The sequence below is a fragment of the Oncorhynchus gorbuscha genome, linkage group LG11, assembly GCF_021184085.1.
Source record: "Oncorhynchus gorbuscha isolate QuinsamMale2020 ecotype Even-year linkage group LG11, OgorEven_v1.0, whole genome shotgun sequence".
NCBI classification, from domain to species: domain Eukaryota; kingdom Metazoa; phylum Chordata; class Actinopteri; order Salmoniformes; family Salmonidae; genus Oncorhynchus; species Oncorhynchus gorbuscha.
This window is the reverse complement of record NC_060183.1, coordinates 80,702,895-80,725,543: the sequence shown is the minus strand read 5'-3', so window position 1 is coordinate 80,725,543 and position 22,649 is coordinate 80,702,895. Positions and strand designations below refer to the sequence as shown.

Sequence of the window (22,649 nt, the reverse complement as noted above, 5' to 3'; positions counted from 1 at the left end):
CACACACACACACACACACACACACCTCAATATATTACACATCCCGCTTGACAACCTGGAATGAACTTTGGAAAAATAATCAGTATTTTCCCGATATTAATTTAGCTGCTAAATCATGGCCTCCACTCTTTTTTTTGTACTATTTTCTACATTGTAGAATAATAGTGAAGACATCAAAACTATGAAATAACACATATGGAGTTATGTAGTAACCAAAAAAAGTGGTAAACAAATCAAAATATATTTTATATTTGAGATTATTCAAATTAGCCACCCTTTGCCTTGATGACAGATTTGCACACTCTTGGCGTTCTCTCAACCGGCTTCATGACGTAGTCACCTGGAATGCAATTTAATTAACAGGTGGGTCTTGTAAGTCGCTCTGGATAAGAGCGTCTGCTAAATGACTTAAATGTAAATGTTAAAAGTTAATTTGTGGAATTTCTAAATGCGTTTGAGCCAATCAGTTGTTTTGACAAACTAGGGGTGGTATACAGAAGAAGTCCATATTATGGCAAGAACAGCTCAAATGAGCAAAGAGAAATGACAGTCCATCGTTACTTTAAGACATGAAGGTAAAGAACTTCAAGTGCAGTCGCAAAAACCATCAAGCACTATAATGAAACTGGCTCTCATGAGGACCGACACAGGAAAGGAAGACCCAGAGTTACCTCTGCTGCAGAGGAGAAGTTCATTAGAGTTACCAGCCTCAGATTGCAGCCCAAATAAATGCTTCACAGAGTTCAAGTAACAGACACATCTCAACAGCAACTGTCCAGAAGAGACTGCGTGAATCAGGCCTTCATGGTTGAATTTCTGCAAAGAAACTACTACTAAAGGACACCAATAAGAAGAAGAGACTTGCTCGGGCCAAGAAACACGAGCAATGGACATTAGACGAGACCAAATTTGAGGTTTTTGGTTCCAACCGCTGTGTCTTTGTGAGACGCATAGTAGGTGAATGGATGATCTCTGCATGTGTGGTTCACACTGTGAAGCATGGAGGAGGAGGTGTGATGGTGCTTTTCTGGTGACACTGTCTATGATTTAGAATTCAAGGCACACTTAACCAGCATGGCTACCACAGCATTCTGCAGAGATACAGCCTCCCATCTGGTTTGGGCTTAGTGGGACTATCATTTGTTTTTCAATAGGATAATGACCCAACACACCTCCAGGGCTATTTGACCAAGAAGGAGAGTGATTGAGTGCGGCATCAGATGACCTGGCCTCCACAATCCCCCAACCTCAACCCAATTGAGATGGTTTGGGATGAGATGGACTGCAGAGTGAAGGAAAAGCAGCCAACAAGTGCTCAGCATATGTGGGAACTCCTTCAAGAATGTTGGAAAAGCATTCCAGGTGAAGCTGGTTGAGACAGCAAGCGTGTGCAAAGCTGTCATCAAGGCAAAGGATGGCTACGTTGAAGAATCTCAAATATATTTAGATTTATTGTAACACTTTTCTTTTGGTTACTACCTGATTCCATATGTGTTATTTCATAGTTTTCATGTCTTCACTATTATTCTACAATGTAGAAAATAGAAAAAATAAAGAAAATCCATTGAATGAGTAGATGCATGGGGCCCCCGTTAATTTTGCTATAATTTTTTGAGTCACTTAAATAGTATAAGAACACGGCATAAGCCATGACAAAATTGGTAGAATTGCAGAAACTGTCAAATGTCCCAACCCCTCTCTCTATGCTAACCTTGCCACCGCTGCTGAAAAATCTCATAGGGGAAACACTGAATCATGGCCGAAAGTGCAAAGAGAAATCCAACCTGTAGGTCCTCTGCACAAGTCACATTCATGGTCATGGTAATGAAATCCTGCAGGTATCTGTGGAAAAGCTCTGTCTGCATCTCATTGTCCGCCATCGCAATGTAGCGGCCCAGAGGAGTCTTCCCAAAAAACTCCTCCAACTGCCTCTGACTTTGGCCTGTCAAACAATAGGGAAACAAAAATACATTGTAACAGTGCAATGCATAGGTTACACTATGATGACACCCTGCCGCAGATATGTTCTGAGAAGCTACTACCTTCATGTTGCAGAGCATAAATCCACAGCTCATTCAGGTAGTCCTTGATCCTCCAGCTGAAGGGCATGATGCAGCTGATATTCTTGTCTATTGGGATGTTATTCTGGACCAGGAAGGTCTTGGACATAGCACTGGGACAAGGATAGGTTGATTTACAATGGAATTACATTTAAAAAATATATATAAGGCAGGGGAGTCATTCCCCCCTCCCCCAAAAAATGGTCGATTCCCAATTCCTAACAGTAGTGGGAATCAGAATCGATTCCTTCACGAGGAATCAATTATTTTTCAAGAATCGATTCCTGCCACTTTAAAAATGGTACTTTCCATCAAATTTCAGGTTTTGTGAGTGTTATTATTTTTTGTTGGTTGTGTGCAATTTTGATAATGGCACATGGGTTCAGGTAGAAAATGTATATTTTCCATTCCTATAAATAGCAAATACATATTATTATACTTGTGTGAACATTGTTTTGTACTGCTTTTGCTATGGAATCAACTCTTGGAATCGATTTCCAAATCCAGGAATCAACTCTTGGAATCGATTTCCAAATCCAGGAATCAACTCTTGGAATCGATTTCCAAATCCAGGAATCAACTCTTGGAATCGATTTCCAAATCCAGGAATCAACTCTTGGAATCGATTTCCAAATCCAGGAATCAACTCTTGGAATCGATTTCCAAATCCAGGAATCAACTCTTGGAATCGCTTAAATATTTCTGGATAGCCTTGTCGCCAGACTGATTCTGTTTTGGACATAGCAGGAATAGAACCCAGGCTAATGCATTCCAGAGAGTTGGGATTCCCATTCCATTTAAATTTAAACCAAATTCCAATTCCACATTTTCCATATTAACATCACCACAATGGGAACGAGAAGGCATGTATGTGTATGGCTCAAACACGGAAAACAAAAATGGAATATAACGTTGGCGGATAAAGTTCGGAATGACACAATTTAATGTGTACAACGTTTAAAAGACCTGCGTCACTATACTGAGAGCTTTGATGTTTCTAGAAAAGTGTTTTTGGAGCCTTTGTTTATGTTTTATCCATGGCCCCCGAAACCGCAAAATAAACCCGAGGAAGTCTATTGCTGGTGGGGTACCTTTCTCAAAACTAAGTGACACCTGGTAAAAGAAAAAAGAAAAAGAAAGTTAACTTGTCCTTTAATTTAGGTTATAGACCAGCCATGGTAGAGTAAATTAATATCAAAAGCCAATATACTGCAAAGAAGATCTAGGATAAGCGAAATAAAGAGCAGAGGCAGGTACTCTCACAAGATTTGGTTCTGGGTGCCGAGACGAAGAACATACACCTGTTCCTTGATTAAAACGTCGTCCAATTAAAATGTTACATTTTCACAATGAATAAGACCATAGAGAAAACAAGGCTCCTTGTCACTGAGGCCACTTACTTGTTGTCCACACTAGAATAGGGAAAGGGGACATCAAGAAGTTTATCGTCCCCAAAGATGTCTAACCACAATCTTTTTATTGGCTCTTCAGAGTTGGTGTCCAGCAGGAGGTCTAGATTACCGTCACGGTCAATGACAGAGACCAGTTGTGCCAGAAGTGGAATGACCACCGCCTGTAGTCGTTTCCATAGGGTTTGTCTGTTAAAGCACAAAACTAGCCGAGTAAGGCACCGAGTAAACAGCTACATTGTGTTATTCAAGTCTAGAAAATGATTTTTCCCCCCCAGTAAATATTTTGACATCTTTCACAAGCATATGGATGGGGTTTGTGTCTCTCAATTCATTGGTGATTAGTGCTCACTCACCTAAATGTCCCTCCCTCATGCAAGGCATCAATGTTGGAAGCCTCACTAATGACCCAGTTTTTTGTTAAGTTAGTGTTCTTTTCCCGGGTTTCCAGTAAAGAGTGGAGCCGTCTCTTAACAATACTCAGAAATCCAGCTGTTCCTTAAACGTGAATTAGAAACAGTCGGATTAATGTGAACGGATAGCATTACTACAACAAAAAACAACAACACCGGAATAACTTGTTGCTCTACTACCTTGTTTTTCTTCGTTGTCAGTCAGGAGAGTCAGTAGGATCTCCACTCTCCTGGTGTTGCGGAACCCACCCTCCATCTGATCTCTGAGCATGCCCACTGCGCTCTGCACACAGCTACGCAGCAACAGTGTGGTGTCCAGGACATCCTTCCAGGCCTGCGGAAGGTAGAGAGAACCCAAGGAAAATGAAAGTGCTCCAAAAATATATATATATATATTTGTGAGTGATCAGTCTATCAAATTGCAGATGAGTTTGGATATTACTCACCGTTTGGCCTTCAAATTCCATGTCATGCTTATCTGTCCCAGTGTACATGTCATCCAAACCTGCCCAAAATGTAAGAACGTTTTTGTAATTGTAAGTAAACAAACGTTCTTTCAGGGGGAAGTGTTATACAGATCTCAGTTAGTACTTCCTGCCATGGGATGAGATCATGAAATTATACTTATTATTTTTAATTATTATTAAAATATACTTTGTCTACTTTGCTCTGCATTTACATCAATCACATCTATTTTATGAAGCCAGTTTTCACATCAACAGTTGTAAAGCACAAAGTGCTGTACAGAAACCCAGCCCAAAACCCTAAACAGCAAGCAATGCAGATGCAGAAGCACAGTGGCTAGGAAAAACTCTCTAGAAGCAGGAACCTAAGAAAGAAACCTAGAGAGGAACCAGGCTCCTCCGGGGGGGGGGTGGAGATTTAAGAGTACATGTGGCCTTGGGCCTCCCGAGTGGAGTAGTGGTCTATAGCTAGAGATCCTGGTTCAGGTCCAGGCTCTGTCGCAGCCGGGAGACCCTTGGGGCGGCACACAATTGGCCCAGCGACGTCCGGGTTAGGGGAGGGTTTGGCCCAGCGACGTCCGGGTTAGGGGAGGGTTTGGCCAGCAGGGATGTTCTTATCCCAACGTGCACTAGCGACTCCTGTGGCGGGCCGGGCGCAGTGCACGCTGACACGGTCGACCAGCTGTACGGTGTTTCCTCCGACACATTGGTGCGGCTGGCTTCCGAAAAAAAAACATGGTCGCTGAGGTAGAACGTTTATTTTGATTGGAGATTTTCTGCATTTATCAGAGTGTCATCGCGGTAGCCTGATTTCAGATGTGTACATGTCAACAGGATTATTAAAAGAAATCGTTCTTCTTGAAAAGCATGTAAATGTTTTTAGACAAACTAATTATATTGAATCTCATTATTGTGTGCATGTAACCGCACTCAAGTGTCATAAGGATTTTCATAGCCGGTCATTTACATAATCACAACACAGCTTTTTAAATGGGTTTTATATACCTTGAGGCTGATCCCGCCTTTCCTCAAACAGTTGACAGATGGCAAGGTTCCGCAAGACTCTGATATCTGAAACAATATCTTTGGATCTTCTGAGGTCATCAATGTGAACAGATCTCCAGGGCCCTATTGGTAGAAAACGACCAATAGCCTTTTATTGACATTTCCTGATTCCATGTTCCATTTTTTTTTATCACAACAGGCATTAAAAATGTATTGATAAGATCATCTCACCTCCATGAAATCCAACAAAGGAAGTGCCACTGTCCAATCTGAACAGTTTGGTAATGAAGTAGACAAACACCTTGCCTTCAAACTCCTCATGTTTTGATTTGTTGATTTCATTTATGGCAGAGTACCTGAAAACAATGAGACATTTTCTCAGATAGTATCTTCATTTTGTTTACAGATTTAATTTATTTTCAGATATATATATATATATATATGAAACTATATTGACTTTACTTTGCTGATGCAATGACACTTGCATTGTGTGATGCTTCATACAAATCTGACTGAATAATGAGTAGTTTGTTGCTAGATGCATCTCCAGGTGTCAGAAATTCCCTAGGAGGAAAACAACTACGTTATCTGGAGAAAAAAACCAACACTACTAAATATATGATTTACAGATCTAAAACATTTCAAATAGGTCAACCTGATCTTCTTGCGGAAAGAGAGCTCTGTGTCAAACTGCTGTAGTGACAGGAGCTCTACATTGTGCACCACCTCCTTCAGCGGTCCAATATCCGATTCTGTCAACAGTCTGGAAAATGTTGTCACCTGAGGAAGTAAAGATTTAAAAAATTAAGGGGTGGTGGAGAAATAAAGACGTAAAAATGTACCGTTCAAATTCAACTACGACTAAATTACCTCTATGAAGCAGGAAGGGCTCTGCTCAACCTGTTGTGTGTGACAGACAAAGTCAGCCAAAGAGCTGTGCTTCCTCTCTTCATAGTAGAACCTGGTCAGATGGTCGATCTCCACTTTAGAGAGCCCTGTGCAGTCCAGCCGAGCCACAGAGTCCGGAGTGGCACAGTTCACCAGGATGAGTTTGGCCTCATCTAGTACTCTTCTTTGTCGGTCTGGGATGTCCATGTCTCCCCTCTGTTTCTCGGTCACTTGACGAACCACCGAGGCACACGTGTCCGCATGGAAGCCAATGAAAACATCAGGAGGTTGGTAGTTGAAGGCCTGCGGTGCAGGTGAGCTTTGTCGAAGATCTACAAACTGTCCAACCCATCTCTCCAAGTCCCCAACTATTTCCCTTTGTTCTTTACTAAGGACAGTATGGATATCCAGGTAATGTTTCTCAAGCCTGTTGATAAGAGGGATTGGAAACTGGTTATAGACCACCTCTTTATCCTCAATGACAATGAGCCTGAAGTCTTTGTGCACTCTGCATTTGACACGATGGGTCCCCAGTCCCAGATCAACGTACTTTTGGCCTCCTAAGCAAACGTAGTATTGGTTGAGAGCATCGTAGAGACTTTCGTATAGGTTCTGCAAGTTCAAGAGCACGACGGTTCGACCGGTTTCCATGCAGATCTTGATTCGGTTGATGTTGCGGCAGATCTGGGTGTACTCTTGGTCCTTGGGGAAGCTGGACCCAAAGATAATCTCAGGCTGGCAGCTCTCGGAGAAGAAAGTCTGCTGCAGGATCTGTAAAGCTGCGTAGTTTTTGGTCAGTAGCAGCAAATAGCGGCACTCTTCCTCCTGAGCTGAGATGTTTTGTCTCACAAGCTCAATGGCACTGATCCTCTCCAGATTTGGATTGATCTTAAGTGTTTCGGTGAAGACTGTGACCGCGTCCACATCATCTCTTCCACTGAAGTTCCTCAGTACCGCCTCCACAATCTTCTCTGCACTAGGGATCTGCTCTGAGGCCTTGGTAATTGCGAAAAGCATCTTGATTAAGCTGTAGTAGTCACGCAAACCAAAGAAACCTTTGCCTTTTTCTGGACTGATGTTCAGGAAGGCCCTGGCAAAGGGTTGAAAGAAATCTCTGACTTTCTCCAAAATCATTGTGTCAGACGAGCATATGCCTTTTGCACTCTCAATCAGCTCCTTCTCGTCAGGGTCACCGCGTGAAACAAAGATCCCTCTGTTCATCTTCGCGGGGTCCAAAGCCCAGTTGGAAATGGCAATGAATCCAACCTTCTTGTGTGGCAATGGCTCATCATCAATGCATCCTTCTTCCAGCAGAGGATGGAGGGTTTTCAGGGGCATTTTGGGAGAGTCCTCAGCCAATCCAATTTCATCCAGCACCACCACAGATATGTACTCCTTCAGGTTCTTTCCCTCCTGGAAACGAGCACATTGCTTGAACGTATTGATGATGCCCGCCGGTGTGGAGTGAGGGCTGCACTGGAAGGACACCAGGTGAATCTGTTTCAGCCTTTTGTAGAGGTCAGAGTGTGCGGCTTGACCCTGCATGGCGTCTGCCACCAAGGTTTTAGACAGCGATTTAGAACTCCCGGGTTTCCCTACCAAGAAGAGAGGGATTCTTAGCTCAATGCAGATAACAATCATGAAGACGTTCTCTTTCAGAGCATTGTTTCGTGCAATTGTTTCCCCCAGTGGCACTCCACTCAGGAAAAGATCCTGCATGAGTGAAATTTCCTGCATCACCTTCAATGGGGTGTATATTCCAGTGAGATACTTGCAGATATTTTGTCTGTACCCTTCTTTGTTTTCCAAGCAGGCGTGGTAACACACGCCCACTGCCATCACCAGAGACCACAAGACTGGATCTCTTCGGATTTCTTCACGCCTCTCTGCATTTCGATTTCTCTCAAACTCCCAGAGATCAGCAAGTAGCATCTTATGGTTTTTGTAAAACCAGACAAAAGCTTGCATGCAACGCTCGACATCCCTGAGACTCACAAAGCCACATTCATCTTTCCTTCTCCGCATGTACCTCTGTGAAGCCGACAGGACATTTGTGATCCAACTTGCATATGTCACATTGATCATGTTGGTCTGAACCACCCTCTTGACAATTTTCTTGATGTACATATTTTCAGTGTGATCATTGAGCTGTCCAAAGTCCCACACCAGAGGGATCATGCTTGGGGGCAAAGCCTGGACTCGATACACCAACTGGCGGAGAGGGATGGACCCCAACTTTTCATCTGTCTCTTCAGCTCGGACTCTGTATCCTAGGCCAGCTGACTCCAATCTGTGAATCATCTCATCTGTGTGTTTTCTGTAAGGGTTGCATGCTGCAATGATTTGCAAGCCACATTGGGATTGCAAAGGTTCTCCTTCTACAGTATGATCACATATGACCTCCTTAATACTGCTGAGGGCGTCTGTTGTGTTTGCTTCATCAAAGAAGAGAACAGAATCAAAGCCATATCTTTGTTTGTTTTCATAAGCAATGGCTTCTGCCTCTCTGACATTGGTGTAGATCATGTCTGAGCTAGTTCCTCCGTGCACTTTGACTAGCTTCATATTCTGCGTGGTCACTGCTCTCTTCTGTAGTTCACAGAGGAAGTTGATGAGCCTCGTTTTCCCACACCCCGTCTCCCCCATGATTACAACAGGGATGCTACACCTGAACCGCATGAGAATCGCCAGCATCTTCAATATATTGTCAGTTGTAAGCTCATATGTTTCATCGGGATCAAGATGCTGCTGGATTCCCATAACATTGCAAATGCATTCAATTTTATCCTGTCTCGACAGTTCATCGAAATCAATGTTGAAAGGGACTCTCTGCAGCGTCAGGCCGTCAAACAGTTTTTTGGTCATGATGTTTCTTTTGATCACACTCCCCGTGGATGGATCAACGGCATCTACCCAGTTTTCTTTATTGGTCTGAAGGTGAAAGCCAATGAAGGTCATTGACATGTGGTCATCATTGAAGAAGATGTAGGGATGTGGTTCTGACTCCCATCTCTTTCTGATCCGGAACGGTGCCAAGTCTTCTTCTTCTTGTATTCCGGTTGGCTGCTGTTTCCCAGGGCTCTGGTCAGAGATGCTGAGTGAAGGAGTAGCGAAATCTTTGGCCATCAGAATCATGAAGTCCACCACAAAGTTCTTGAATCCCTGAAGAGTGTCCCCGGTGATAGAGGCGTCACAGAAGACGGACGTCTCACAGTCTCCCAGCTGAAGGTTAAGGAACCATGTAAAATTCCTCAACTCCCCCCACGAGGGGTCCTTAATTCCACAGTACAGAAGGAGCAACTGGAGACATTTGACATGACTCCCTTCAACTCCACTGTACATAAATCTGTCCAAGTTGACGTGATTATGGGATCGCGTCAGATATTGGTATGGTCGTTGGTAAGCGTCACTCTTGAACTCTTGGTCATCCATAAGTGGGCCTTCAGGCTTCGCAATGGAGGGATCCTGTTGCATCCTCATTTCCAGCTCTAGAATCTCATTGGGTGGGCGGCAGAAGATGTTTGGGAACACGGCCAGGAAGGTAAAGTTGACAGGTGCTTTCTGTAAAGAGGAGAGAAAGTGTGATTAAGAAAATCAAGAAATACATGTACATTGATTACAGGTTCTGATAACAAATGAACATTGGATAGTTTAAAAAAAGAAACACAAAAAAAAGCATACCATTGTTGGTTCATTTCTGTGCTGGTTTACGGTAGACTGTAGAGTCTCAATCACATACAACTGCTTGTTGCTGCATTTCCACATCCTTCCCTCAGAATCCATCAAATAGCCCAGGACCAGCAGTTTAAACAGACATTCATCAAGACCCTTCTGTACCTGTTGAACATTACATTAAAAACAATGAGGGGAAAGGAATTTACAAAAAAAATACTAGATGTAATTAAGTTCAAAGTAGATTCAAGCATATTGACAATTATGTGGTTTTATGCCGGGTATACAATACGATTTTCACTCAGATTATTTTTATAGGCAAACTTTCATGATTGTTGTGAAGTCCTATGATCATAGTGTCGGGTTGGGATGTTATTGCAATCAGATGAAGGACATTGACGTCCGAAACTATTTTAACTCAAATCGGATATATGACGCATCAAGATTTTAAGTGTGAGCGAGAGTCCCGCCTATTCCTACCAAATCCTCCAATCATAATCCACAGTTTCGGTAGTTGACCCATGACCTCACACAGAGCGTATTCAGCGCCAGCCATGGCCATCAGGACCGGTAACTGTGAGAATGACACAAGTCATCATTTGTGTGTTTTGCCCTGCTGCTCAGCACACGGCAGGGTAGCCTGGTGGTTAGAGCATTGGACTAGTAACTGAAAGGTTGCAAGTTCAAATCACCGAGCTGACAAGGTACAAATCTGTTGTTCTGCCCCTGAACAGGCAGTTAACCTACTGTTCCTAGGCTGTCATTGAAAATAAGAATTTGTTCTTAACTGACTTGCCTGGTTAAATAAAGATACATGGTACAGCAGTTCAGAGGGTCATCAGAACTCCTTACCTATCAGTGGCTCAGCTTTTGTCTGTCCAGGAAGCTAGATTTATTGTAGTTAAACATCTTTTACAAGGCACTGTTTGTATTAAATAAGTGTTTGATGTGAAAACATCACAGCTCAAAACTTAAAAGGCTCGCATGCAATTTGCACAAATGATTGTTGTGGGAAATCGTCAGGAAAATAGTTTCCTAAAGCCTACAAGGCAAATTCTCAGGTGCCTGTTGAACCACTACCAGGGATTCATTTGCTGTGGATTTAGGTTACAGAATTTAGTAGGGGTATTCTGTTCATCCTTTAAACAGGAATATTGGCGGTTGTTCATTTGAATGGTGCACGTAAACTGCTTTTTCAAAAGAAGACCATAACTAGAATAAGGGTTATTGTCTGCAATAAACATGATCAAATAATGTTAATCAATAATGTTATAATAATCAATTTCAGAGGCACAATTTTTTTTCCCCACATGAGAAAACCTAACTAGCTTTAATAAATACCCCCCAATATAATTACAGTAGATGTGACATCAAAATGGAAGATGGTCAGCTCTTTCTTCCCAGGGTTGTTGAGAAGAGACTGAAGAATGACATTTTCGTCAACCGTCGGCTTGATCAAGCGAATGCATTTCAACACTGTAGGCTTCATGAAGACGTCCTTCAGTTTTTCAAATAGCCTCTTGATATAAAGGGATTTACCTGAAAGGGTCAACAACATGTTATTATTGAGAGGAACCAAACAACTTGAAGAGTGAGGCGTTTTAAATAAAGACAAATTAGTCAATCAAACATCTTCAGGAGCTACATGAGGCCTTTTAGTGACAGTTTCAATTTCTTTGTTGTTTTTAAAGAAAAAACAGCTTAGAACTATCTGACCTAGCATAGCACCACTTCCTTACTTTATCATAACCCTAAAACAAACATCTGTAAAGGGATGTGTGTGAAATAATTGTTTAACTTATTAGTGTGAAATTATGTTCAGAAAATTAAATTGTAACAAATGCTGGGCGTAGCCCCAACCAGGACTTAAACCCTGGTCTAACAACTGCCAAGCCAACACCTTAACCATCCAAACCTCTTGATGAGGTCGCTAGATGTTGGGTTAAAGTCACTTCAATGACATGACTTATATAAATATACGAAATATACTGACCAACTCCTGCTCTTTCGGACGACACAACTCCCACAAACTGTCGGTCTTTGAACACAGCAGCAGCACTGGTCTGGTCTGCTGGGACTGTATAGTGTCTGTTCAGGTAACGCTGAATCATGATCAGGGGTTCCTGGGGTACCATGTGTAGCCTGTACTGGCTGAATGCTGACGGAAGGTAGGTGTGCTCTCGATCCAAACTGCAGATGATCACAAGCCTGTAGTCTTTCCGGCACTGCATTGTGATACTCTTGAAAAATCTCTCGGTTTTGGAGCTCACTTCATAACTCAGCTGATCCCCGTAGAGCATGGTGTAGATCTTCTGTCCTCTGTAGCCTGGGGTGAGGCAGCGCCTGAGGAACAGCTCCACTTGCTCAAAAGGTGTGGTAGAGTTACACAGTAGCACCTCATCATAAGTAGGCAATGGCTGACGTTCACTACTCATGTAAATGGAGATGCAAGATGCCAGGATCTCGTCGTGAGGGCAAACAATAAGGTTTGGGCTCCCAATAGCTAGGCCCTTGGGCAGATCCCTTTGAATAAGTGTTTCGTTCCATTTCGTTGGCAAATATTTATATTCCTTTTTGTTGGCCAATATTTCTAAAAATCTTCCAAAGCTTCTGACATCAAGAGTGTCTGGAAGAAAGTTCTTCATGTCTCTCATGTAGGCATTCCAAATCAGATTCACTTTTCCTGAGCCAATCTCTTGTTTGATGAGACTGCTTGACACTTCAACAAAGGTGTGAAATTCAACTTCCTCATTTTGCTCTGATTGTATGGTGAGGATCTCACTTCGCAGTGCATGGAGGGACTGCCTCAGATCAGAGGCCGTGCAGTTGGGTTTGACGAACGACAGCATCATGAGAACTTGGTCTTCAAAATCGGCCACATTTTGCTGAGTCAGCGTACTGCACAGGTAGACTATCTGCTCTGCATTGTAGTAGTTCAGGTAGTAATGGTGGGATCTCTGTTTGTCCATAAAGTCATTCCAGTACTTCAGACACTTCTCCAGCTTCCTGCACAGCTCCGGGAGCTGATCCACGATGTTGCCCTCCACCGTAATCACACTGACAACACTGCCCAGGTTAAAGTCCATGACGATGTCAGCCTCCTCACTGAGTGAACTACATTTGATGTTGGCTTTCCAGTTTCGGAACAGGGGGTTCCCAGCTGTAAACAGGGCAATGAATGCCACAGCCAATCTCTGGACACTGGCGAAAACCTAAGAAAATGAACACAAAAGTGCTTAATTATAACTGAAAATAAACTAAGGCACAACAACATTTACAAGTAGTATCTGAAAACATTTTTTTGAAATACTGAGAGATATACCTCGGAAAAGTGGTTCACCTCAGACTGGTCCCCTTTACCAGACATGAGCATGAGTTTGTTCTGCAGCTCCCTCAGGTCCTCTAGTGAGTAGGAACGAATCTCCTGTTCCTCACCATGTTCCTCAGAGATGTTTAACTTCAGGGCAGTCTCAAGACTCAACTTGATTGAGAAGAAAAAGCACCACGCAGAGATACATTTTACTGTTCTTATTGATTTTCGCACAACTGTACAACTTGGGTATGTTGACTAAATACTGAAATGTTTTATGTTCTCACAACATTCCCAAAACATGTAAGTAGATTGTGGACACATGAATTAGGCTGTGGGTCATTACATAAGACCGGTTCCTTAAAACACAAAATCTGTCCAGTTGTTATGTTTATTTGATTTTTATTTGACCTTTATTTAACTCAGCAAGTCAGTTAAGAACTATTTCTTATTTATACGGCCTAGGAACAGTGGGTTAACTGCGTGTTCAGGGGACAGAACGACAGATTTGTACCTTGTCAGCTCGGGGGTTTGAACTTGCAACCTTCTGGTTACTAGTCCAACGCTCTAACCACTAGGCTACGCTGCCTTAACAATGTTAATTTTTAAAAATGCACATAATATTCCCTTAATGTTTGAGAATGAACACAGACTAATGTATATGTGTTACTTTGACACAACATTCTTAAAATGGACATTTCTTTACGCTTCAGGAAAGTCAGATGCTCATTGGTCCGTTGGGCATTTTATTTGTGCATATCATTTATCTGTGAAATTTAGTTACACAAAAAAACTGTACTACAACATTTTGCCTAGTGGTTAGAGTGTTGGACTAGTAACCGGAAGGTTGCGAGTTCAAATCCCTGAGCTGACAAGGTACAAATCTGTCGTTCTGCCCCTGAACAGGCAGTTAAACCACTGTTCCTAGGCCGTCATTGAAAATAAGAATTTGTTCTTAACTCACTTGCCTAGTTAAATAAAGGTAAAAAATATATATAAAAAAATAAATAGCAGGTGGTTCCTAATAGTTCACATGGTAATGGCATCATGTAAGGGCCTCCATCTCACACACATTGTTTAAGATAGAACCTAAATCACATTGCAAATCTGTATTGTATTTTTCCTTGATGAAAATGTTATCCATACAGTATATTACATGGTAATATTGTCTACCTTCTCTTGGTTCTGTGCACTGATGGTGTAGATGCCCTTTTTGTTGATGGTGGTTGCTAAGGAGATGGAGGACAGCTCCACAGACCCGTGGAAATCCTTCACAGTTTTCAACCACTCCAAGTGTCGTGCTGTGTCATGCTTCAAACAGAGAATTAAGTGTCGGACATTGACTGCTTAATTTAAAATGGATTATTAAAACGGTCTTTAAAAAAAAAAAAAAGAAGTTAAATATTCATCTCACCAGCTTTTTTGGAAGGTTGCAATCATTATCCAATGTTCTCCAGAGCTTCTTCATCACCTCTTTAACAGTCTGAAAACCGGAATCTTGCTTCAGTTCGAAGAGCAATGAGGAGTATCCATGAACAGCATCGTGGAAGCAAGCCACACGGTCCACATCAAGATCATTCTCCCCAGCAGAGATGGATGCCAGGTCAACAAACACTTTCAGCTCATTGATATCTGTCAAATAAATATAATCAATGCAGATATATTTTACAGATAATAAAAAAATATATATATTAAAGCATCGTTTCCTAAACTCAGTCCTCGGGACCTCAAGCAGTGCATGTTTTTTTGTTGTTGCACTAAACAGCTGATTTAAATGATCAAAACTCGATGATTAGTTGATTAGTTGAATCAGCTGTGTAGTGCTAGGGCAAAAACATTTTTTATTTTATTTTTTTAAACGGTCACCCTTTGGGACCCCGAGGACAGAGTTTAGGAAACCCTGTATTAGAGTCATGTAAATGTTTAGCCATAAGCCTCTATACCTTTCAGAGCCTCTTTAACCCAGATGACAAAATCTTTTGCGTGGCCAAGTTCCAAGAGGCATCGTCTGCGAGGTTCTGTGACGTCCACCAGATCTGTCTTGGCCTGCATCAGGTCATTGTCAATCCGATCAATGTGCTCTTCATTCAAATCTGCACTCATCTGAGAACAGAAGGAGAAAAGCCCTGAGAAATGTACCTGGATCCATTGTTGTTCAGTTACCACTGGTTTATGTTGTGGTGTACAACGACTAAAAGCAATTAAAAGTAAAAGTGAATGCCTCAAACTGTTAAGATTAAAATAATAAATAGATAAAAAATAAATCACTTTATACACACTTAATCATAGCTTGACTTGAGTAATGTAAAAATGTAATTTCCCACACCTTGGTGGGAATAGTTTATTATGATTGGCTGGTGTCGATTATTTTCAAATTAACACCCAGATTTAAAAAAAATATTCCACAGCTAAGAAATTCCAACCACAAAAAGTGCCCAAATACAGTACGTACAATATCCATTCACAAAACCCACCTTACTAGTGAAATTGTTAGGTTAGATATTACTGCAAGGTCGGAACTAGAAGCGCAAGCAATTTCGCTACACTCGCATTAACATCTGCTAACCACGTGTACATGACAAATAAAATTTGATTTTACTTTATATTCATTGGCATCGATGTTAGCTACAAACGACTTTGCTATCTACACAAATCAAATATTTTAAATGCAAGACCAATGTGGACAGAGGATGCAGATGAATTTAGCTAGCTAGCTAGCTAGCAGTCAATTACTTTGGACAAGCTCTGTCATGTTTTTATGGTCACATTTGGTTTGTGGACCCGGAGCCATTATGAATCACTTCTAGACAGCTACAACGTCGCCAAGAGGTGAAACTGAACGTCAAGCATGACATGTTCCCTCTGATCTGCTGTTTCCAAAGTAAAAAAAGAAAGAAAACATAATTGGCATTGTTAAAATTGTTTTTTTTGGTAACCTAGATAACTAGCTAGCTCACTAGCTTCAGTGGATGTTCACAGAATCTTTTATTTAGATTGTTTATTTAACCTTTATTTAAACGAGGCAAGTCAGTTAAGAACAAATTGTAATTTACAATGACGGCCTACCACCCTATGGAACTCTCAATCACGACCAAATGTGATGCAGCCTGGATTCGAACCAGGGACTGCAGTGACGCTTTCACTGAGATGCAGTGTCTTAGGCCGCTGCGCCACTCGGGAGTAAGGACACAATTAATTATTTCAATGGCAAATGTGTGCGTTACTATTGTTTTCTGTGGCAACAGCCATGGTGTACGCGTTAGATAACTCAGGAGATGTTGAGTCCTGCGGAACTAACCGGCTACATGCTAGGTCAGCCCCTCCGCTGCGTGTCGGGAGCACTTCTCAACAAGGGTTATTTACTCCCCCTGCCCTCATTTCACTATGGGTTTGGAGACAAACCATGCAAAAACAAAAATGGGAGTTTTTCACAAAAATTTAGACAATTTGAATTCAGAAATCAGCTCCTTACAATGTCTAGCAGTGTCTGTAGGGCCTTGAAGTCGCCTTGAAGATTTAGGGTCTCCTTGACCTTCATAATAACTTGAGCAGACTTCACAGCCAAGTGAAGGCCATGGTACTGCTCAATCTGCTGGACCCTTTCCTTGATCCAGTGTTTGTTATCTGACTTGTTAAGTCTGCACATAATGTCCAAATCCATTGCCAGCTTTTCATATTTGCCCTTGTAGTCATTGAAGAGGACATCAACCCTTTTAAGCTTGAGACTGCCATTCTTCAGGCCTTCGTAGAACTTCTTGTATTTAGCGTAGCAAGGTCTAAAAATACCATTGGTTACCTCCTTTGGTGTTACTAAGGAATCAAATTCAGAAGCAAAGTCTTTGGTCTGTTTCTCCCACAACATCTTGAATATGTGGCTGTCTCCAAACATGTGCCAAACATCTGCCATCTGTCGTATACTCTGATCAAGATCAAAGTAGGTAACCACACCATGCATTCCAGAGGAGGGCTGGTCAAACGGGTGAACCTTCATGAACTGGTCCAAGGTCATGTCCTCGATGTTGGTCAGTTGTCTCTTTTCCATGTCCCCAAAATGAACTGCAATGGCACATAAAAAACGGTAAAGATTTTTGGCTATTTACAATCAGATTCTCCCAGTCACGCACGCACGCACGCACGCACGCACGCACGCACGCACGCACGCACGCACACACACACACACACACACACACACACACACACACCTGTGATGTGTTCATTTAGTTTGCGGCTCATGGTGAGCAAGATTTCCACCAGCTCCTTCTCATGGTTGACAGCTCTAGCCTCCTCAGACCTCAGATGGAGGAGCGTTTCCACGGAGGCCCGGTTCGTGCCTTGGTTCTTCTCATTCAAAGATAGACAATCTGCATTGGGATCCAAACAAGCATATCACAGTCATTAATGTCATTATGACTTACCCATTTCCTCATGAGCAGAAAAACAGAGATGATCACAAGCCTTCAAAATATGTATATATACACTGCTCAAAAAAATAAAGGGAACACTTAAACAACACAATGTAACTCCAAGTCAATCACACTTCTGTGAAATCAAACTGTCCACTTAGGAAGCAACACTGATTGACAATACAGTTCACATGCTGTTGTGCAAATGGAATAGACAACAGGTGGAAATTATAGGCAATTATCAAGACGCCCACAATAAAGGAGTGGTTCTGCAGGTGGGGACCACAGACCACTTCTCAGTTCCTATGCTTCCTGGCTGATGTTTTGGTCACTTTTGAATGCTGGCGGTGCTTTCACTCTAGTGGTAGCATGAGACGGAGTCTACAACCCACACAAGTGGCTCAGGTAGTGCAGCTCATTCAGGATGGCACATCAATGCGAGCTGTGGCAAGAAGGTTTGCTGTGTCTGTCAGCGTAGTGTCCAGAGCATGGAGGCGCTACCAGGAGACAGGCCAGTACATCAGGAGACGTGGAGGAGGCCGTAGTAGGGCAACAACCCAGCAGCAGGACCGCTACCTCCGCCTTTGTGCAAGGAGGAGCAGGAGGAGCACTGCCAGAACCCTGCAAAATGACCTCCAGCAGGCCACAAATGTGCATGTGTCTGCTCAAACGGTCAGAAACAGACTCCATAAGGGTAGTATGAGGGCCCGACGTCCACAGGTGGGGGTTGTGCTTCCAGCCCAACACCGTGCAGGACGTTTTTCATTTGCCAGAGAACACCAAGATTGGCAAATTCGCCACTGGCACCCTGTGCTCTTCACAGATGAAAGCAGGTTCACACTGAGCACATGTGACAGACGTGACAGTCTGGAGACGCCGTGGAGAACGTTCTGCTGCCTGCAACATCCTCCAACATGACCGGTTTGGCGGTGGGTCAGTCATGGTGTGGGGTGGCATTTCTTTGGGGGGCCGCACAGGCCTCCATGTACTCGCCAGAGGAAGCCTGACTGCCATTAGGTACCGAGATAAGATCCTCAGACCCCTTGTGAGACCATATGCTGGTGCGGTTGGCCCTGGGTTCCTCCTAATGCAAGACAATGCTAGACCTCATGTGGCTGGAGTGTGTCAGCAGTTCCTGCAAGAGGAAGGCATTGATGCTATGGACTGGTTCCCCAGACCTGAATCCAATTGAGCACATCTGGGACATCATGTCTCGCTCCATCCACCAACGCCACATTGCACCACAGACCGTCCAGGAGTTGGCGGATGCTTTAGTCCAGGTCTGGGAGGAGATCCCTCAGGAGACCATCCGCCACCTCATCAGGAGCATGCCCAGGCATTGTAGGGAGGCCATACAGGCATGTGGAGGCCACACACACTACTGAGCCTCATTTTGGCTTGTTTTAAGGACATTACATCAAAGTTGGATCAGCCTGTAGTGTGGTTTTCCACTTTAATTTTGAGTGGGACTCCAAATCCAGACCTCCATGGGTTGATAAATTTGATTTACATTGATAATTTTGGTGTGATTTTGTTGTCGGCACATTCAACTACGTAAAGAAAAAAGTATTTAATAAGAATATTTAAATAATTCAGATCTAGGATGTGTTATTTTAGTGTTCCCTTTATTTTTTTGAGCAGTGTATTTTTTATTTAACCTTTATTTAACTAGGCAAGTCAGTTAAGAATAAATTCTTATTTACAATGACGGCCTACCGGGAAACCGTCTGTTAAACAGCCTTGTTCAGGGGCAGAACGACACATTTTTACCTCGTCAGCTCTGGGATTCAATCCAGCAAGCTTTCAGTTACTGGCCAGACGCTCTAAACACTAAGCTACCTGCTGCCCCAGGTAGAACACACAACCTTCCATTACCTATCTCCATCAGCTATCTCCATCAGCTATCTCCATGACCTATCTCCACCAGCTATCTCCATGACCTATTTCCATCAGCTATCTCCATTACCTATCTCCATTACCTATCTCCATTACCTATCTCCATCTCTCCATCAGCTATCTCCATCAGCTATCTCCATTACCTATCTCCATCAGCTATCTCCATTACCTATTTCCATCACATGTCTCCATTACCTATCTCGATCAGCTATCTCCATTACCTATCTCGATCAGCTATCTCCATTACATATCTCCATCACCTATTTCCATCAGCTATCTCCATCAGCTATCTCCATCAGCTATCTCCATCAGCTATCTCCATCACCTATCTCCATCACCATCACCTATCTCCATCAGCTATCTCCATCAGCTATCTCCATCAGCTATCTCCATTACCTATTTCCATCAGCTATCTCCATCAGCTATCTCCATTACCTATCTCCATCAGCTATCTCCATTACCTATCTCCATCAGCTCTGTGAAAGTATCTTTCTTTTCTAAGATGTCGTTGAGCAGTTTGATCTTGATGCTTCCGTTGATCAGCTGGTTACAAACAACTTTGAAGGATGAGATTGCTTCAGTGATTTTGACCGTGGCCTCTTTAGAGAGCTGCTCAATCAGCTTTTCATCAGCACCTAAAACGACACACCAAGAACGACACACATTACATTTTAAGTGTTTAGAATGGGATGAATTGTTTGAGTTTACACAATGCTTAAAATAGGAAGGTGTAAGTACCATGTAGTTCAAATATATTTTTGGCTGCAGTCCAAGTCATGAGGTGTTGAAAGACCACCTCATCCTTGTTTCCATGGTTATCTCTTGGCCAGGTTTTCTGGATAATGGCTGAGATGAGTTTCCCAAACTTCCTGTTAATCTGAAACCTCTCAAAAAGTTTCCCCTCTGATTTACTCTGTGTGAGAAAAATAAAATCATTCAAATTACATTAGTTCAAGGTTATTTTCCATTTGTAATGCAGCATGTGCATATGCCTACGTTGAATCATTCATGTAACTGCCAAAATAAAGGACCCCCCCCCACCACCCCTCAACATAGTGTTTAATTGGGTGTTGGGCCACCATGAGCTGCCAGAACAGCTTCAAAGCACTTTGGCATAGATTCTTAAAGTATCTCTATTGGAGGGATGTGACACCATTCCATGGTGGAAAACGCTGTCTCAGGCCCCACTCCAAAATCTCTCATAAGTGTTCAAATTGGGGTTGCGATCTGAAGACTGAGACGGCCATGGCATATGATTTACATCGTTTTCATGCTCATCAAACCATTCAATGACCCCTCGTGCCCTGTGGATTGGGGGGGGGGGCATTGGTCATCCTGGAAGAGAACACTCCCATCAGGATAGAAATGTGTATTTATTGGCATTTACCGAGCTAAACCATGCCAGGAAAATGTACTTCACACCACAACAGAGCCGCCAGAAAACCTAATTTACTCAAGTGTTTCTATTATTTTGGCAGTTACTTGTATTTATTACCAACAAAAGTATTCCTGTAAGCATTAGGCCCCAAAAAGTGGGGCGGAAATATGAGTATTTAAAGGTTTCCATGTGGACTACTTGAGGAGTACTCATACCTGGCACAATGAGGGGACAGCTTCAAGAGCACATTTCTCAATACTACAAGTCATGTTAGGATGACAGTTATCCAGCTCCTCCATCTTAGAGCAGTAGATCTCTATTTGATCCAGAGAGGAGATCTGAAAACGGGTTTTTAACAAATCAAAAACATCTCCACCGGACACAAATAATAATAATAAGAGTTAAAATCAATGCTCTTTTGTAGCAGTTCCACACCTGTTTAAGTTTGCCCTCTAAATCCGTACAGAAGGTTTGTCTCCATTTCTTGGTGAAATCCACATTGACGAAACTGAGAGAGATGATGGTATTCCACATCTGTGAATTATAACCAATAAGGAGAGCATATGTGGTTAACAAATTATCGTACAATAATACGATTTAAATGTTATTTTTAAAAAAACTGCCATGCGACAACATATGGCATTAACGAATCTGACATGAACTTATTAATACAGTAACTATTTATTTAATGATATAATTTATTTAGCATGTGTGATTACATTATGAAACGTGTGATGTATGACTCCTTTCTGATGTCTTATAAGATAAATCCTGACTAAATAGCAGCTGTTTTGAGTCAGTTGAAATGTTACCACAAAAGAGAGACGTAAAATCATTATTATAAGACAATATTAAAAAGGCTCATACATGCATACAATTGTTTTGTCATAACCGTGGTAATATGGTCTGATATAGAAGAAAAAGAAACGCACACCTATTTAGACGAGGTGCTGGCTAGCGGAGGAGAAACTAGAAAATAAAAGAGAGCCGAACACTCTAGGAGCTCAGATGCTAAATTTGTAATACCAACGTTTCGACAGCCAAGCTGTCTTCATCAGGGTATAAAGGGTATTTTATTTTCAAATATGGTCTGATATTCCACGGCTGACAGCCAATCAGAACTCAGGGCTCGAACCACCCAGTTTATAATATATATATATTTTTAATGATATTATTACATGCGATGTGACACAGCTGCACGCAAGTGAAAGGTTACCGCATTAACAATGTAGCTTCTTATTTAAAAAATGCTTGGTCCATAATCTGTGCAATTAAAAAGTTGAGTAATTCTCTCACCTTGATCTCTGAGGTATCGCGCAACTTGTCTTTGAAGGTCGTACTGATCCAGGATCTGACGATGTCGATCGACTCAGACAGCAGCCTCAGATTCTTTGAACGGACAGTGTCTTCTCCCTCATCACATGTCTTTAAAAAAATTAAAAAATAAGTCATTTTCATTTTTAAAAATGGAACCGTTTTAATCTTAAATCACACATCTCTCTGAAAATGATTGCATGACTCATGTAATAATTTGAGGTATCACAGATCTCAGGTTAGGATTTTACTCTTAGGAAATACAGAACCCATAAGGATTAGTTCAAAACAAGTAAATCATATCCATTTTTTTTTTTTTTTTAAATGATAAGAAAAAGTGATTAAGATTGAGATTTGATTGTATGGTATCCTTGTATACAAGCCACCAATAAATTTGACAACCAGGTTTCATGAACACCCCCCACCACCCCCTTGTG

The 22,649-nt window shown here is 42.1% G+C and overlaps 1 protein-coding gene across 1 annotated transcript in view; it reads right to left on the bottom strand.

The window, feature by feature from the left end:
- LOC124047735 (E3 ubiquitin-protein ligase rnf213-alpha-like) overlaps positions 1 to 22,649 on the bottom strand; it is a 73,796-nt gene that overhangs the window by 40,163 nt on the left and 10,984 nt on the right. The window contains exons 6-30 of the mRNA XM_046368039.1: positions 22,195 to 22,323; positions 21,334 to 21,432; positions 21,114 to 21,236; positions 20,259 to 20,433; positions 19,982 to 20,155; positions 17,424 to 17,582; positions 16,694 to 17,277; positions 15,165 to 15,324; positions 14,636 to 14,853; positions 14,395 to 14,532; positions 13,234 to 13,392; positions 11,905 to 13,123; positions 11,269 to 11,450; positions 9,921 to 10,076; positions 6,222 to 9,800; positions 6,007 to 6,131; positions 5,814 to 5,915; positions 5,583 to 5,707; positions 5,352 to 5,474; positions 4,329 to 4,387; positions 4,063 to 4,216; positions 3,826 to 3,967; positions 3,461 to 3,658; positions 2,043 to 2,173; positions 1,785 to 1,942 (exon numbers count right to left, since the gene is read on the bottom strand). Coding sequence (XP_046223995.1) covers positions 1,785 to 1,942; positions 2,043 to 2,173; positions 3,461 to 3,658; positions 3,826 to 3,967; positions 4,063 to 4,216; positions 4,329 to 4,387; positions 5,352 to 5,474; positions 5,583 to 5,707; positions 5,814 to 5,915; positions 6,007 to 6,131; positions 6,222 to 9,800; positions 9,921 to 10,076; positions 11,269 to 11,450; positions 11,905 to 13,123; positions 13,234 to 13,392; positions 14,395 to 14,532; positions 14,636 to 14,853; positions 15,165 to 15,324; positions 16,694 to 17,277; positions 17,424 to 17,582; positions 19,982 to 20,155; positions 20,259 to 20,433; positions 21,114 to 21,236; positions 21,334 to 21,432; positions 22,195 to 22,323 — 8,571 coding nt within the window. The remainder of the gene's footprint in view (positions 1 to 1,784; positions 1,943 to 2,042; positions 2,174 to 3,460; positions 3,659 to 3,825; positions 3,968 to 4,062; positions 4,217 to 4,328; positions 4,388 to 5,351; positions 5,475 to 5,582; positions 5,708 to 5,813; positions 5,916 to 6,006; positions 6,132 to 6,221; positions 9,801 to 9,920; positions 10,077 to 11,268; positions 11,451 to 11,904; positions 13,124 to 13,233; positions 13,393 to 14,394; positions 14,533 to 14,635; positions 14,854 to 15,164; positions 15,325 to 16,693; positions 17,278 to 17,423; positions 17,583 to 19,981; positions 20,156 to 20,258; positions 20,434 to 21,113; positions 21,237 to 21,333; positions 21,433 to 22,194; positions 22,324 to 22,649) is intronic.